Raw genomic sequence first — 13,331 nt, 5'->3', positions numbered from 1 at the left:
GGCTCATCAATTTCAAATTTGCCACCCAAGCTTGCAAACTCTTTTGTGACTGACTTTGAACCGACTTCTTCCAAAGGTTAGAGGAAAACGGTCATGGTTAATCTGTATCCTGCCTCTGTATGAACATAGAATGTCATGATTTCAAAACTGTAATGATGGTTTTCAAACTGTTAATATAAGTAAATTTTAGAAGAAAAGCTATAAATAAAACCTTTAGAATTTTCTAAATAAATATTGTTAGAGCTCTAAAAAGTAAAAGTAAAATATTTGCATTACCTGAAGGGAAAGTAAAATGTGTCATTCAGTACAGGAACTTAATTGTGGACATGTGCCACATTACTACTATTATTCTTGTCACTCAGTAGTAAAATGATTTTACTATCCCTTCTTACAACCAACTACTTTGAATAATTCAGACATTCTCTCTCTTTGAGGTAAGTCATAGAAGACACCAAAAGCATTGAAATTATAGCAGAGAGGAAGTTTTTGCCTCCCTTCCTGAGATAGGTGTTATCCTACTCTGTTCTTTAAAAAGAAAAGAACAAGGTAAATGTCGGTGGGGGAGATATTACCTATCAAACTGCTAAAAACTGATCAGCGCACACTAGCAGTAGTTTTAAGACAGACACTTGCTCTTCACAATAGAATTTTAAAAATTCATTGTAGGTCCATTTACAGGATCATTTGTTATTCATATGTCAAGGCCAGGTATTAATAACTTTTTTTAACCTAAGTAATTTTCTTATAGATAATTTGCTGGTATGTAGTTTACCTCCTTTGCTTTCATTCATAGTCATCAGTAGTTAGGCATATAGTCTTCTGTGGCAAACATTTACATATATTTCGTTATATAACTCAGATGGACTGAAATGAAAAGCTTAGAGGCTGTGGAGAACTGATAATTCCTGAAATATTTTTATTTGAAAAAATCATCTAATGTTACAGTGAATGAAAATATCTAAAGGAGGTGATACAGCCCAATACCAATATGTGCTGTTAAAATTGCTATAATTAAAATTAAATCTCAGATTTCTTAGGGAGTCCCAAACCATGATGATGTTGCCTTAAATCCAATAAGAAGCAAATGGAACAGTTAAGAAATTATAATAGCCCTAAATAGTTAAATCTTACTGGTGGCACATTTAAAACAGTTATAAGCCCTATGATAACAGGGAAGCAGACTCATTACATGGAATTTATCTCTTTACCCTATGGTGCCAGGACTAAAGTCTAAATCTCAATCAAAAGTTGACTGTCATGCTGTTTTTCAGCCTCTTGGTTGGTGCCATGGGTGAGTTTAACTTCTTTCAGGTTTCTGGACCTGGTTCCAATGTGTGTGTGTCTGTGTTGGTCGGTGGGGGGGCAGAGGGGTGGTTCGCACACACACACACCAAGCAATTCTGGAACACCAGCAGGGTCTCTAAGAACTCAACTCAATTCTGATGCCGTCTGCATGGAGATTCCCCAGATCAAGGGCTCTGTCCTACAAGACTGCCCACCACCCCTGACTCCAGGCACAGGTTGCAAGCCCCACCTGTGCTTCTGACCTACTGGCTGCAGATTGGAGGTTTCCACGATGTCCACTTAGGTTTGATTAATTTGCTAGAGTGACTCACAGGACTGAGGAAAACACTTAGGTTTACCAGTTTAATAAAGTATACCATAAAGATTGTAAGTTAACAGCAAGATGAAGAGGAGATACATAGGGCAAGGTCCCAAGTAAAGGAGCTTCCATCCTCATGGAGCTTGGGGCCTGGCTCAGTGGCATGTGGGGGCATTCTAGTTCCCCAAGTACAGAAGCTCTCTCCTACTGAGAAGCAGGATCAAGAGAGCAGAGAGTGATAAGCTCTTCCTAGGATTTTGTGTGAGGGCTTCATTGCATAGTCACAATTGACTAAATTACTGGCCATTGACTGATTCGGCGTCCAGCCTCTGCCCTTGTGTGGGAGTCCAAAAGTCTCTAATTAACGTGACAAGACACCTATTTCACCTTTAAGATTCTACTATGGTGTTTTCAGGAACTGTGGATGAAGACAAGATATACCTGGGAAATACATGTTTGGTCATATGAATAACCAAATAAGTATTTCTTATGCCTCATTATATTGCAGTTGGAAAAATAATTAAGACCTAATTGCTAGTAACCATCTAAGTAAGTTGTTATGGGCTTCTAACATTTAGCGTAGGATGTTGCTTTTATAACATAAAATTACATTTATAATAATCTCTTGTATACTGTATATAGTAAATGACTGATGTATTTCTTTCTAAATCTTTGTTATCATTGGTTTGTTTTTCCTTTCAGAAGGCCTTACCTAAGTAGGCCATAGTCAGACAAACTTAAGTGTTACTCATACATTATTTCTGGGGTTTGTGTCCACTTTCTCTGTCCTTATCTTTTTGTCAATTGTCCCTCCAAGTTTTGCTTATCTCAGGTTTTCTGAGCATTGGATAGAATCCTACAGCTAGCGAGAAAGTTTAAGTTATGGACAGAGAATAGGAAGGCATGAGAATCTGCTAGTGTAATGTGCTTAGTAATCTTTTTTGGGCCAGCAAAGCTCTTGATAATCTGATGAAACCTGTGAACTCTCCTTAGTGTACACAATTAAAAATGTACCAAGAAAATACATACAGGACCCCCACACAAACTTAAGGAGTTTTCTAGAACCCCAAAGTCTAGAAAAATAAATGATGGACCATTAGCTAGGCATCTTATATTCTACAGCTCAGATGAGCTGATAAACTTCTCTAGACCTCTTCCATCTACATGATAGCTACCACAGCTCTTACCCCTCTTCACATTTGTATTAGGAGACAACACGAAGATTTTCATGTAAATACTTGGAAATTAATGTGCTAGGTAACAGCTCCTCTTACAACAAAATAGTAAAAAACTATGCACCTTTTTTGTTGAACTGAAATGTTGTTTAAAGTAGATGTATCTTTATTACATACAGATGATTTCACAGACGTGGTGTTTTATTGTAACAAGATGGTGTCTGCGTGTGTGTGTGTAAATAAATGATAGCACTATATTTTCTGCTGCTTTGGTTTGCTATACTAATGGTCACAACTCTCAAGTTACTGAAACATCTTCTGAGATGTAGAAGATGACTCTTGAACAGAAAATATTTAGGGTAAATTTCTCAAATTTTGAATGAATGAATGCTTGTGGTTGCTGTGGGGATGCAACGTACAATGAAAGATAATTGGATGGTTTTAGGAAAGCTATCAAAAGCAATTTGTATAAACAGTGGTAATCTCATTAAGTTTCATTAAAATAAATCCAAAATATCAGTGAGTATTACACTACAGACTGTACATATTGAGGTCTTTGTAGACAGTATAGAAAAGAGAGTTTTTATACCATCTTTTCTCAGTGGGTTTTGTGGTTTGTTGTTATTTTAACTTGACTTAAAAAGTACTAGTATTTGGGGAATATGTAGCCCTTAGAGGCATATGAACAGCTTTCTGCAGTGTTATTTCAGCATTGGGCTGATGTAATTTACTAACATTTAAAACTAAAAACTCAGATGCCAGCTAAATAATCCTTAAATTTCCCAGGATCTTTATTTGTAGAGTACAAATATTTGTAGTACAAATAATTGTAGCATGCAAGTATTAAGTTCTAACTGAACATTATTGAGGACATTTTCTGTTACTATGTAGTTGGTTCCCACCTGATTTCTCAGTAGAACATCAGTACTCCAGCTGTACGTTGAATTGTTTTTTTGTTTTAACCAAATGGTGTTTATTTGAAATTCATTGTTGTGAGAGTTTTAAAATATTAGTATCCTTGCTATTTTAGGATGCACATTCACAAGGTGAAGTGGTATCATGCTTGGAGAAAGGTCTGGTGAAGGAAGCAGAAGAAAGAGATCCTAAGATTCAAGTCTCTGAGCTCTGCAAGAAAGCCATTCTCCGGGTGGCTGAGCTGTCCTCAGATGACTTCCATTTAGACCGGCATTTATATTTTGCTTGCCGAGATGATCGGGAGCGTTTTTGTGAAAATGTGAGTCTGCTCAGAGGCTGCTCTTTTCTTTTTAAATATTTTTAAATACCCTGTTTTAAAATAAAATGAACCAACACTTTCACTTGTAGAAAAGCCAGTGAAATGGAAGGTGGAATTGGTCTCAGCATAACAGAAAATGATGTCAGATGCTAAGCCTTGATGATTTAACATCTAGTTAACAGTTGGCTTCTGACAATCTCCACACATTATTTTTTCTACTTTATCTCACTTCTCAATTTCAGTTCTTCAAAGCCTGTTTTATCTATAGGAATCCTGCTTCACGAGGGGATCCCATTCACACCTATTCCATGGCTAAAACTTTGCCATATAATGTAGTTATGTATTTTGGGCTAAAATGAAGAAAACAACAGGTGGCTAACTTTAAAACCAAATCCTTGATTACTACAGACCTTACAAACAACTTCCTAACACTTTAAATAGAATAATCTCAAAGGACTGAGAGTGTCTAGTGTGTACTTCCACTCTGCCTGTTTTGAATTAACAGCTTTACCCATCAGAGACTCTGATTATCCAAGAGTTCTATTGACACTAGCATAAAGTTGTAAGAAGGAAGACTTATTGACACTTCTCTTGGCTCCCTCATTAACAGTGTATCTGGGAACAAATGACAGTAGCCAAACATCATGGGGAAATTTTTTTTTGTCTTCACACAATCACTATTTCAAAGGCTAGCAAATGTTATAAAATGGCTGAGCCATCTGTTCAAAAGTGTTCACCATTATACTAGTTTAACAGAAAGTTCTATATAAGATGATGGATAATGCCCAGCATAACTGCTTATTAGCTCATCATCATTATGTATATGTTCTATCTTACAGACACAAGCTGGTGAAGGCAGAGTGTATAAGTGCCTCTTTAACCATAAATTTGAAGAATCCATGAGTGAAAAGGCAAGTATTACTTTGAAGCAAACCTATATTTTATCCATTTCTCAAAAAGCTTTCTTAAAATCTCTTGATGTTCTTACAAACTCATACCAAAATATAAATGACTGATAAAGCTTACCCTTTTCAGAGATGAGATACGTGGCTTTTAGTAGTGAACCACAGTACATTTCACTTAAACCAAGAAAATGAAGCATAACTGTGGTATCTAAATGTTAGGAAGCCAATCAGGAGTCAATCTGGAGAGGAAAACTGGAAGATTTTCTATCAGAATTTTATTGAAGCCAGGCCTGCATACTCAGGAAGTTTAGGCTAACCAAGGCAGTGTGCTTCATAGGTAATTAGCTATTTAATTTTTCAGCAGCTGTCTCATTAAGCATTCCCATTACTGTTAGTCCTCTGTCTCTGGATGAATGCAAGATGTTTGTATTGACTTTTAAGAGTTACTGTTTTTGTTTTTGCTATCCTGTCACTTTCCCTTGCAGCTGAAGAAATGTTTCATCTCAGATCCTTTATCATGTACTGTTAAATAATAATATTGGAAAAGTATAGAATGGAATTTCCAGAGTGTTATTTCAGTTGCCACTTTGATTCTGTTGTTGAAGAAGAAAAGAATACTTTATCAGATTAATGTTTTAGAATCTACAGAGTATGTGTTTAGGACAGCTGCCATTACAGCAACAAGCAGCAGTTCTCTGCAGAATTCCAGGGTTCCCTATTCATTTACCTCTACCTCTTGCATACTAGTTTAGCTTGCTTATGTTCAATTTTAACCAAACTTAAGAGTAGGTATTCTGATAATAACTGTAGCAGTTGACATGTAGTTGGCCATGAGCCTCTGCTTGTCTTAGAGGTACTTATGAGCAGCTGAACCACCTGAGTCATCTTATAACTCTGTTACTGCACTCTACTCAGTGTCGAGAAGCACTAACAACCCGGCAAAAGCTGATTGCCCAGGATTATAAAGTCAGTTACTCATTGGCCAAATCCTGTAAGAGTGACTTAAAGAAATATAGGTGCAATGTGGAAAACCTTCCTCGGTCCCGGGAAGCCAGGCTCTCCTACCTTTTGATGTGTCTGGAGTCAGCTGTGCATAGAGGTAAAAATTAATTTCCTTTTATCCTTTTCATTCCTTGTTGGATTCACATTCTAAAGCTCTGGTACCTATAAATGTTGGTTTCCTCATGAACTTGCCCTTTTGAATATACCTGTACCTTGTGACTCAGGAGCCTTTCTTTTTAAGCACAACTCCAGGAACTGAAGGCATGATATCCCTAAGCCTTCTTTTAGCTCAACAATCCCCAATTTTGTTTTTCTTTACATCCCAGCCTGTTTTTGAAAAAGTATGGTATATTTCTCAAGTCCAAATACTTTACTTTTTTAAAATATATGTTGTGAAACATTTTTAGCAGAGTCAGGGTAGCATAATGATATGGCACGTAAGCTTGGGTCAGAGAAATATGGTTGCAAGTTATGGCTATATTACCGAATTAACTGGTTGGGTGACCATTGTTTACATTTCTTAATTTCTCCAAACCTCCTTTTCTTATCTATAAAACAAAAACAATATCACCTGTATTGAGGAGTTGTTGTGAGGATTAAATGAGGTTATTTGGTACAGCATGTAGCATGTAATGAGTGATATGTCCAGTTACCATTAAAGCAGTAATAATATTAAGAAATTAAACAGTAAAAGAAGAGATTACCTCCATGAAGTCAAACTCATGGTCTGTTTAGTCCAAAAATCAGTCCTTGACAAAGAAACCAAGAACGATAAATTAGAAGGTCAGAATTGTCTTTATTAATATTGGCTATAGTCTATAAAAATGAAACTCCTAGGTCTTATTAAATAAATGATTTTGTGATAGTTGGTTACTGATTAAAAAGTTAAGTGGAAAAAAATCAATCATTAAATGAAATTTGGAGGTTTTTTGTGAAAAATTTTTTTGTAATATCTGGATAATGAAAGACTCTAAACTTAAAGCAGTGGAATAGCAAGCAACCAGAGACAGTGCATGGTCTTGAATACCAAACAAAGTACATTTTGGAGACAGTTGGAGGATTTTTATCGTGGTCTGGGTGTTAGATAAAATTTTCCTGAAATGGAAAGGTAAAGATTGTTGATTCATAATAGCGTATTATGAAACAGTATACATCATATAATCTAATTTTGGTATTTAAAGACTGGAATTAATGTCTTTAAACTGAAAATTAACAAGAAACACAAAAAGGCTCAATAAATAAATGGCCAAAGAATATGAACAGACAATTCAAAAAAGTTCTACTGATCGCTAATATAAAAAGACTGACCATATTAAGTGCTGACAAGTATATGGAAGAACTGCTGGGAATTTAAAATGGTACAACCACTTGGGAAAATAGTTTGCCAATTTCTTAAAAAGTTAAACATATATCTACCATATGACCCAGCCATGTAACCCCTACGTATTTACCCAAGAGATATGAAAGCATATGTCTGTATAAACTTACATGAATGTTCATAACAGCTTAATTTGTAATAGCCCAAAACTGGAAACAACCCAAATGTCCATCAATAGTTGAAGCAATAGACAAATTGTAGTATATGCACATAATGGAATACTACTACTTAGCCATAAAAAGGAAAGAACTGTTGATACCTGGATGAATCTCAGAATAATTATGCTGAGTTTAAGAAGTCAGACAAAAGAGTCTGTACCCAGTGATTCCATTAATATAAACTTATAAGAAATGCAAACTAGTAAACTAGTGTATAGCACAGAAAGCAGACTGGGGATGGCTGAATGGGGTAGAGAGAAAAGGAGAGACTCTAAAGGAGCATGAGAAACCTTTGGAGTTGATGTATATGTTCAATATCTTGATTGTGTAATGGTTTCACCATTCACCAATGTTGACATATATCAAACGGATCCAACTGTATGGTTTAAAAGTAGTTTATTACATGTCAGTTATACTTCAGTAGAGCCTTTTTTTTTTTTTAATTTCTGAACTTTTCCAACTTGGCATTTACAGCTCAAGGATGAGGGGAGCTGAAATGAATATTTCAAGTCCTTTGCCCATGAGTTTTAACTGTGTAGGGCAATAGGGATTATTCTTGGCTTTCATTTTTACCCAAATAGGTATCTTACTGATAAGACTTCATTGGTAAAGCAGTGTAAAATCTGTATAATGCACAACAAACAAGCTAAACCCTGCTCTCTGGAGTCTTAAACTCATTTTATGCTGATAAAGCTTTTGCTAAATTCTAAGTTTTTCAGTAGAAAATAGTATGACTGGTATATTCAAAGGTAAAACATGTACTTTTAATATGCGGTGATATCTGATCATAATGCTCCATAATGTTATGATTTAAATCCTAACTTAGGGCGACAAGTGAGCAGTGAGTGCCAGGGGGAGATGTTAGATTACCGACGCATGCTGATGGAAGACTTTTCTTTGAGCCCTGAAATCATCCTGAGCTGTCGGGGGGAGATTGAACACCACTGTTCTGGATTGCATCGAAAAGGGCGAACCCTGCATTGTCTGATGAAAGTAGTTCGTGGGGAGAAGGGGAACCTTGGAATAAACTGCCAGCAAGCGGTGAGGAAAAATTTTCCACTGCCACTTTGTCACATTTTATCAGAGAGGAGCCTCTTCCTGACACTGTCCCAACTTACTTTATCTGGATCTCTTAGGATATTACAGTGAGCATTAGGTACTAAGACACAAACATGAAATCTTATTTCTTCAGGCATATCTTTTTTTTTTAAGGTATTATTGATACACACTCTTATGAATGTTTCACATGAAAAACAATGTGGTTACTACATTCACCCATATTATCGAGCCTTCCCCATACCCCAGTGCAGTCGCTATCCATCAGTATAGTAAGAGGCCACAGACTCACTATTTGCCTTCTCTGTGCTAACCTGTCTTTTCCCTATGATCCCCCACACCATGTGTACTAAACATAATACCGCTCAGTCCCCTTCTCCCTCTCTCCCTCCCCACCCCCACCCCCACACCCCTTCCCTTTGGTAACTGCTAGTTCCTTCTTGGAGGCTGTGAGTCTGCTGCTGTTTTGTTCCTTCAGTTTTTCTTCATTGTTACATTCCACAAATGAGGGAAATGATTTGGCATTTGTCTTTCTCTGCCTGGCTTATTTCTCTGAGCTTAATGTCCTCCAGCTCCATCCACGTTGTTGCAAATGGTAAGATACGTTTCTTATGGTTGAATAGTATTCCATTGTGTATATATACCACCTCTTCTTTATCCATTCATCTACTGATGCACATTTAGGTTGCTTCCATTTCTTGGCTATTGTAAAAAGTGCTGCGATAAATGGGTGCATATGTCTTTTGAATCTGAGAAGTTGTATTCTTTGAGTAAATTCCTAGGAGTGGTATTCCCAGGTCAAATGGATGGTATTTCTTTTTTTAGTTTCCTGAGGAACCTCCATATTGCTTTCCACAATGGTTGAACTCGCTTACATTCCCACCAGCAGTGTAGAATGGTTCCCCTTTCTCCACATCCTCGCCAGCATTTGTTGTTATTGGTCTTTTTGATGCTGACCATCCTAACTGGTGTGAGGTGATATCTCATTGTGGTTTTAATTTGCATTTCCCAGATGATTAGTGATGTGGAGCATCTTTTCATGTGTCTGTGAGCCATCTGAATTTCTTCTTTGGAGAATTGTCTCTTCATATCCTCCACCCATTTTTTAATTGGGTTATTTGCTTTTTGGGTGTTGAGACGTGTGAGTTCCTTATATACTTTGTATGTTAACCCCTTGTCGGATATGTCATTTACAAATGTATTCTCCCATACTATAGGATGCCTTTTTGTTCTGTTGATGGTGTCCTTTACTGTAAGTCCTTTTAGTTTAATATAGTTCCATGTGTTCATTTTTGCTGTTTCCTTCGCTTGAGGAGATGCATTCAGGAAAAAGTTGCTCATGTTTATATTCAGGAGATGTTTGCCTATGTTTTCTTCTAAGAGTTTTATGGTTTCATGACTTACATTGAGGTCTTTGATCCATTTTGAGTTTACTTTTGTGTATGGGGTTAGACAGTAATCCAGTTTCATTCTCTTGCATGTAGCTGTGCAGTTTTGCCAACACCAGTTGTAGAAGACGCTGTCATTTCCCCATTGTATGTCCATAGCTCCTTTATCGTATATTAATTGACCATATATGGTTGGGTTTATATCACGGCTTTCTTGTCTGTTTCATTGGTCTATGGGTCTGTTCTTGTGCCAGTACCAAATTATGTTCATTACTGTGGCTTTGTAGTAGAACTTGACCTTGGGGAGCATAATCCCCCCAGGTTTATTCTTTCTTCTTAGGATTGCTTTGGCTATTTGGGGTCTTTTGTGGTTCCATATGAATTTTAAGAATGATTTTCTCTAGTTCATTGAAGAATGCTGTTGGTATTTTGATAGGAATTGCATTGAATCTGTAGATTGTTTTAGGCAGTATAGCCATTTTAACAGTATTCTTCCTATCCATGAGCATAGCATGTGTTTCCATTTATTGGTATCTTCTTTAATTTCTCTCATGAGTGTTTTGTAGTTTTCAGTGTACAGATCTTTCACTTACTTGGTTAGGTTTATTCAGGCATATCTTTTTAAGAATCTTTTTAAAACAGATGTTTGAGTTCATAAAAAAATGAATTATTTACTTAAATAGGTAAAAATGCATATTTGCTGGAGTTTTTAAAAAAGGTAACTTACTAGATTGTATTTACTAAACTCAGAGCAAGGCAAACCAGGTTCTGATAAATCAGAAAAGGTGCTCCTCCAAAAGAGAATTGCCTGTATCAATAGGATTGATTGAGTTGAGGCTCAAAGATAACTGAAATGAATCGAAATTTTCCAAGAGTCTCTTTTTATTACTTATGTGCAGCATGGCATAAATTCCTGGCCAGAATGATCAAGAAAGCATATCATTTTCAAAATCACATCTTTTCTTGTTAGATTAGCACAGCTCTGCATGAAAGTGCCTTTTTCTCTACCCCCAAACTCAACAGTTTTATAAAGGTTGGAAAAATTAGCATACTTTGGGAAGACAAAGTTATTGTTCCAAGATTTGTAAACAGTTGGATAGTTGTAGATCAGGTACATAATATAAAGTTAACAAAATATTACAGATACATCTATTTCATCGCAGTTGTACATGTTTATTATGTTTTACTGTATAAGAATCTTTGAACAATTTTCAATACCAAATGCAACAGTGGTACCCTGTACAGTATACCCTGTACTTTCTTATACTTCCCTTTAGGAAGCACAAAAGGTACTATTTATCTTTATAACCTAAATTAGAAAGTTAAGGCTCTCTCCTCAGTGAAACTTCAGAAAACTACAATTCAATTAGTCTTTTTGTTGTTGTTTTTACTAAAAATTGAATATTACTTGAATTTTACTTTCCTACTAATATGTAAAATCAAAATTTTCTAGTCTGAAACAGACTTTCCACAGAATGTTGATAGTATACTGTTTCATCTTAACTTCTATTATTCTCACTCAGAGTAGACAGATTATATCTCCCATTGTGGAAACAACAGGCAAATGTAACCTCTTCTCCAAAATGCCAAGCCTACCGAGAAGGATGGTTTCTGGAATCTCCTGTGGGTGAATTGGCACAGTGTAGTTTCTCAAGAACAGTCCTTGCTGGTGACTGGAAATCTCTGTGACAATGATGTGCCTGGGCCCCAGATCAAACTGACCTAAGATGTCCTGTATTTGCATTTCATCCTTAATGTGTCGTGTAAAAGGGAAGAGGCAGTAGGCATAAACCTTTTACTGAGACTACACTTGTAGTAAGATACACAGAAAAGGGAAAATAAAATGGGTTTGACTATAATTGGAGGCATCTAGTTTACTCCAGGGCTTTTTGAAATTTAGCTTATTTTGAAGAGCCAGTGACTCAACATGAGAGGGAAATAAGTGCTGCCCACCTCATCCTTTGGGGCCAGAAGAAAAGTGCTTTCCAAACCTTAATGTTAACTTCACAAAGTGAAATAAGTGGTTTTGCCCACATAAAGTATAGCCAAATGGGAAACAAACACTTGATTTTGGTTTTTATGGACCAATAGTTTTTAGTCTTTGCTCACAAAAATTAAAGGAATAAACAATCCAAAGGGAGTACTTTTCCTTAGTCTTTTAGTACCTTATCCATCCTCAGTCAATTGAAGGAATGTTTGAAATAATTTATTTTGAGTAGGTTTCTTTGTTTTTCAGAGTTTTCTTCTTGATACCGTAAGTACAGCCATACTGTCTATGGTTAACTGCTGATTTTCCCTGTTCTCTGCTTCATGATGCTTTGATTTAGTGATCTCTCAACAAATAGTAAGCTGTGAAACATAAGGATCATTATTATCTTTAATAACTACATACTCTTCCAAATGCACCACAATCATGAACTTACTAAATTCTCTTCAGTTATGGCTAAATGAATTTGGGCTCAGTCCCTCCCAGGCAAAGATGACTGTCCACTCTGTTCTCTTGACTAATTTCCCAGAATCATTTCCCCAGGTTTTTCCTAAGCAGTCAGGGGCTGAAATAGATGTATAATCATGTAGCAGTTTATGTTCTTAGTGTTTATATCCCACAGTTGTTACTGGATTTGAGTGTCAGTGATCCCTTGAGCCATTAGCCTGTTAGTCTATAGGGCATTAATTGTTTCTTTTTAGAAACTGTGGTCTGGTCACTCATTGTGAATCCCAGAGTTTCCCCTGTCAGTCATGGATACTTAACTGATACAGTTCTTATAGACACTTGCAAAGTCCCATGATGCTTATAACTGCCCTGTGAAAAAGGTGTAAATATTTTGGCCTTTGTCAGCAAATGGCATTACTAAAATTGGTAGTCATTTGACAGTAATCTCCCTACCAACTAACCATAGTATTTTGTATATTCTCCAAATTACCACCAAGAATTGGTATAAATAACTTTTCTATCCCAGAATTTTGGAAATATTCATCATATTTCTCTCATCTTGATTATTGACTTCTTTTAGGATAGACAGACTGGAGTTTTCTTTGTTTCCTTTTGATCTGTGATGGGGTCAGTGCTTTCATGTGAACCTTTGCAGGATCGTAAGTCAAATGTATAAGGATCAAAGAAGGCTCCTAGAAGCTAAGTCCATGATATAACGAAGGGCTCCAGTTTTTTATCTTAGAATAAAAGAAGCCCAAACCAGAAGGATTATAGTTTTCAAATTTGCTTTCTGTTATTTAAAATTCCCACCCAAAACACCCTCTGCTGCCTACGAATAGTAATAATGATCTTTTACACATGTAAGATGCTGTGCAATTTATATTACTGTCTCCTGTATATTACTCTTAATAATCCTCTGCAATTAAACTGGGACTTAGCAGTTGATCAACTTGCTCATGTTCTCAAAGCTACTATCTGGGAGAGCCAGAACTATTAAT

The 13,331-nt window shown here is 36.3% G+C and overlaps 1 protein-coding gene across 4 annotated transcripts in view; it reads left to right on the top strand.

Moving 5' to 3' along the window:
- GLG1 (golgi glycoprotein 1) overlaps window positions 1-13,331 on the top strand; it is a 168,484-nt gene that overhangs the window by 114,946 nt on the left and 40,207 nt on the right. For all 4 annotated transcript variants that reach the window (XR_012126688.1, XM_073225973.1, XM_073225974.1 and 1 more), the window contains exons 5-8: window positions 3,809-4,012; window positions 4,852-4,923; window positions 5,833-6,016; window positions 8,282-8,496. Coding sequence is in view for 3 of the 4 variants with exons in the window: in XM_073225973.1 (XP_073082074.1) it covers window positions 3,809-4,012; window positions 4,852-4,923; window positions 5,833-6,016; window positions 8,282-8,496 (675 nt within the window). In the remaining variant the exon portion in view is untranslated. The remainder of the gene's footprint in view (window positions 1-3,808; window positions 4,013-4,851; window positions 4,924-5,832; window positions 6,017-8,281; window positions 8,497-13,331) is intronic.

This window comes from Manis javanica, chromosome 17 (genome assembly GCF_040802235.1).
Source record: "Manis javanica isolate MJ-LG chromosome 17, MJ_LKY, whole genome shotgun sequence".
Classification (NCBI taxonomy): Eukaryota; Metazoa; Chordata; class Mammalia; order Pholidota; family Manidae; genus Manis; species Manis javanica.
The sequence above is the reverse complement of the archived record's forward strand: the minus strand, read 5'-3'. Positions and strand labels throughout refer to the sequence as shown.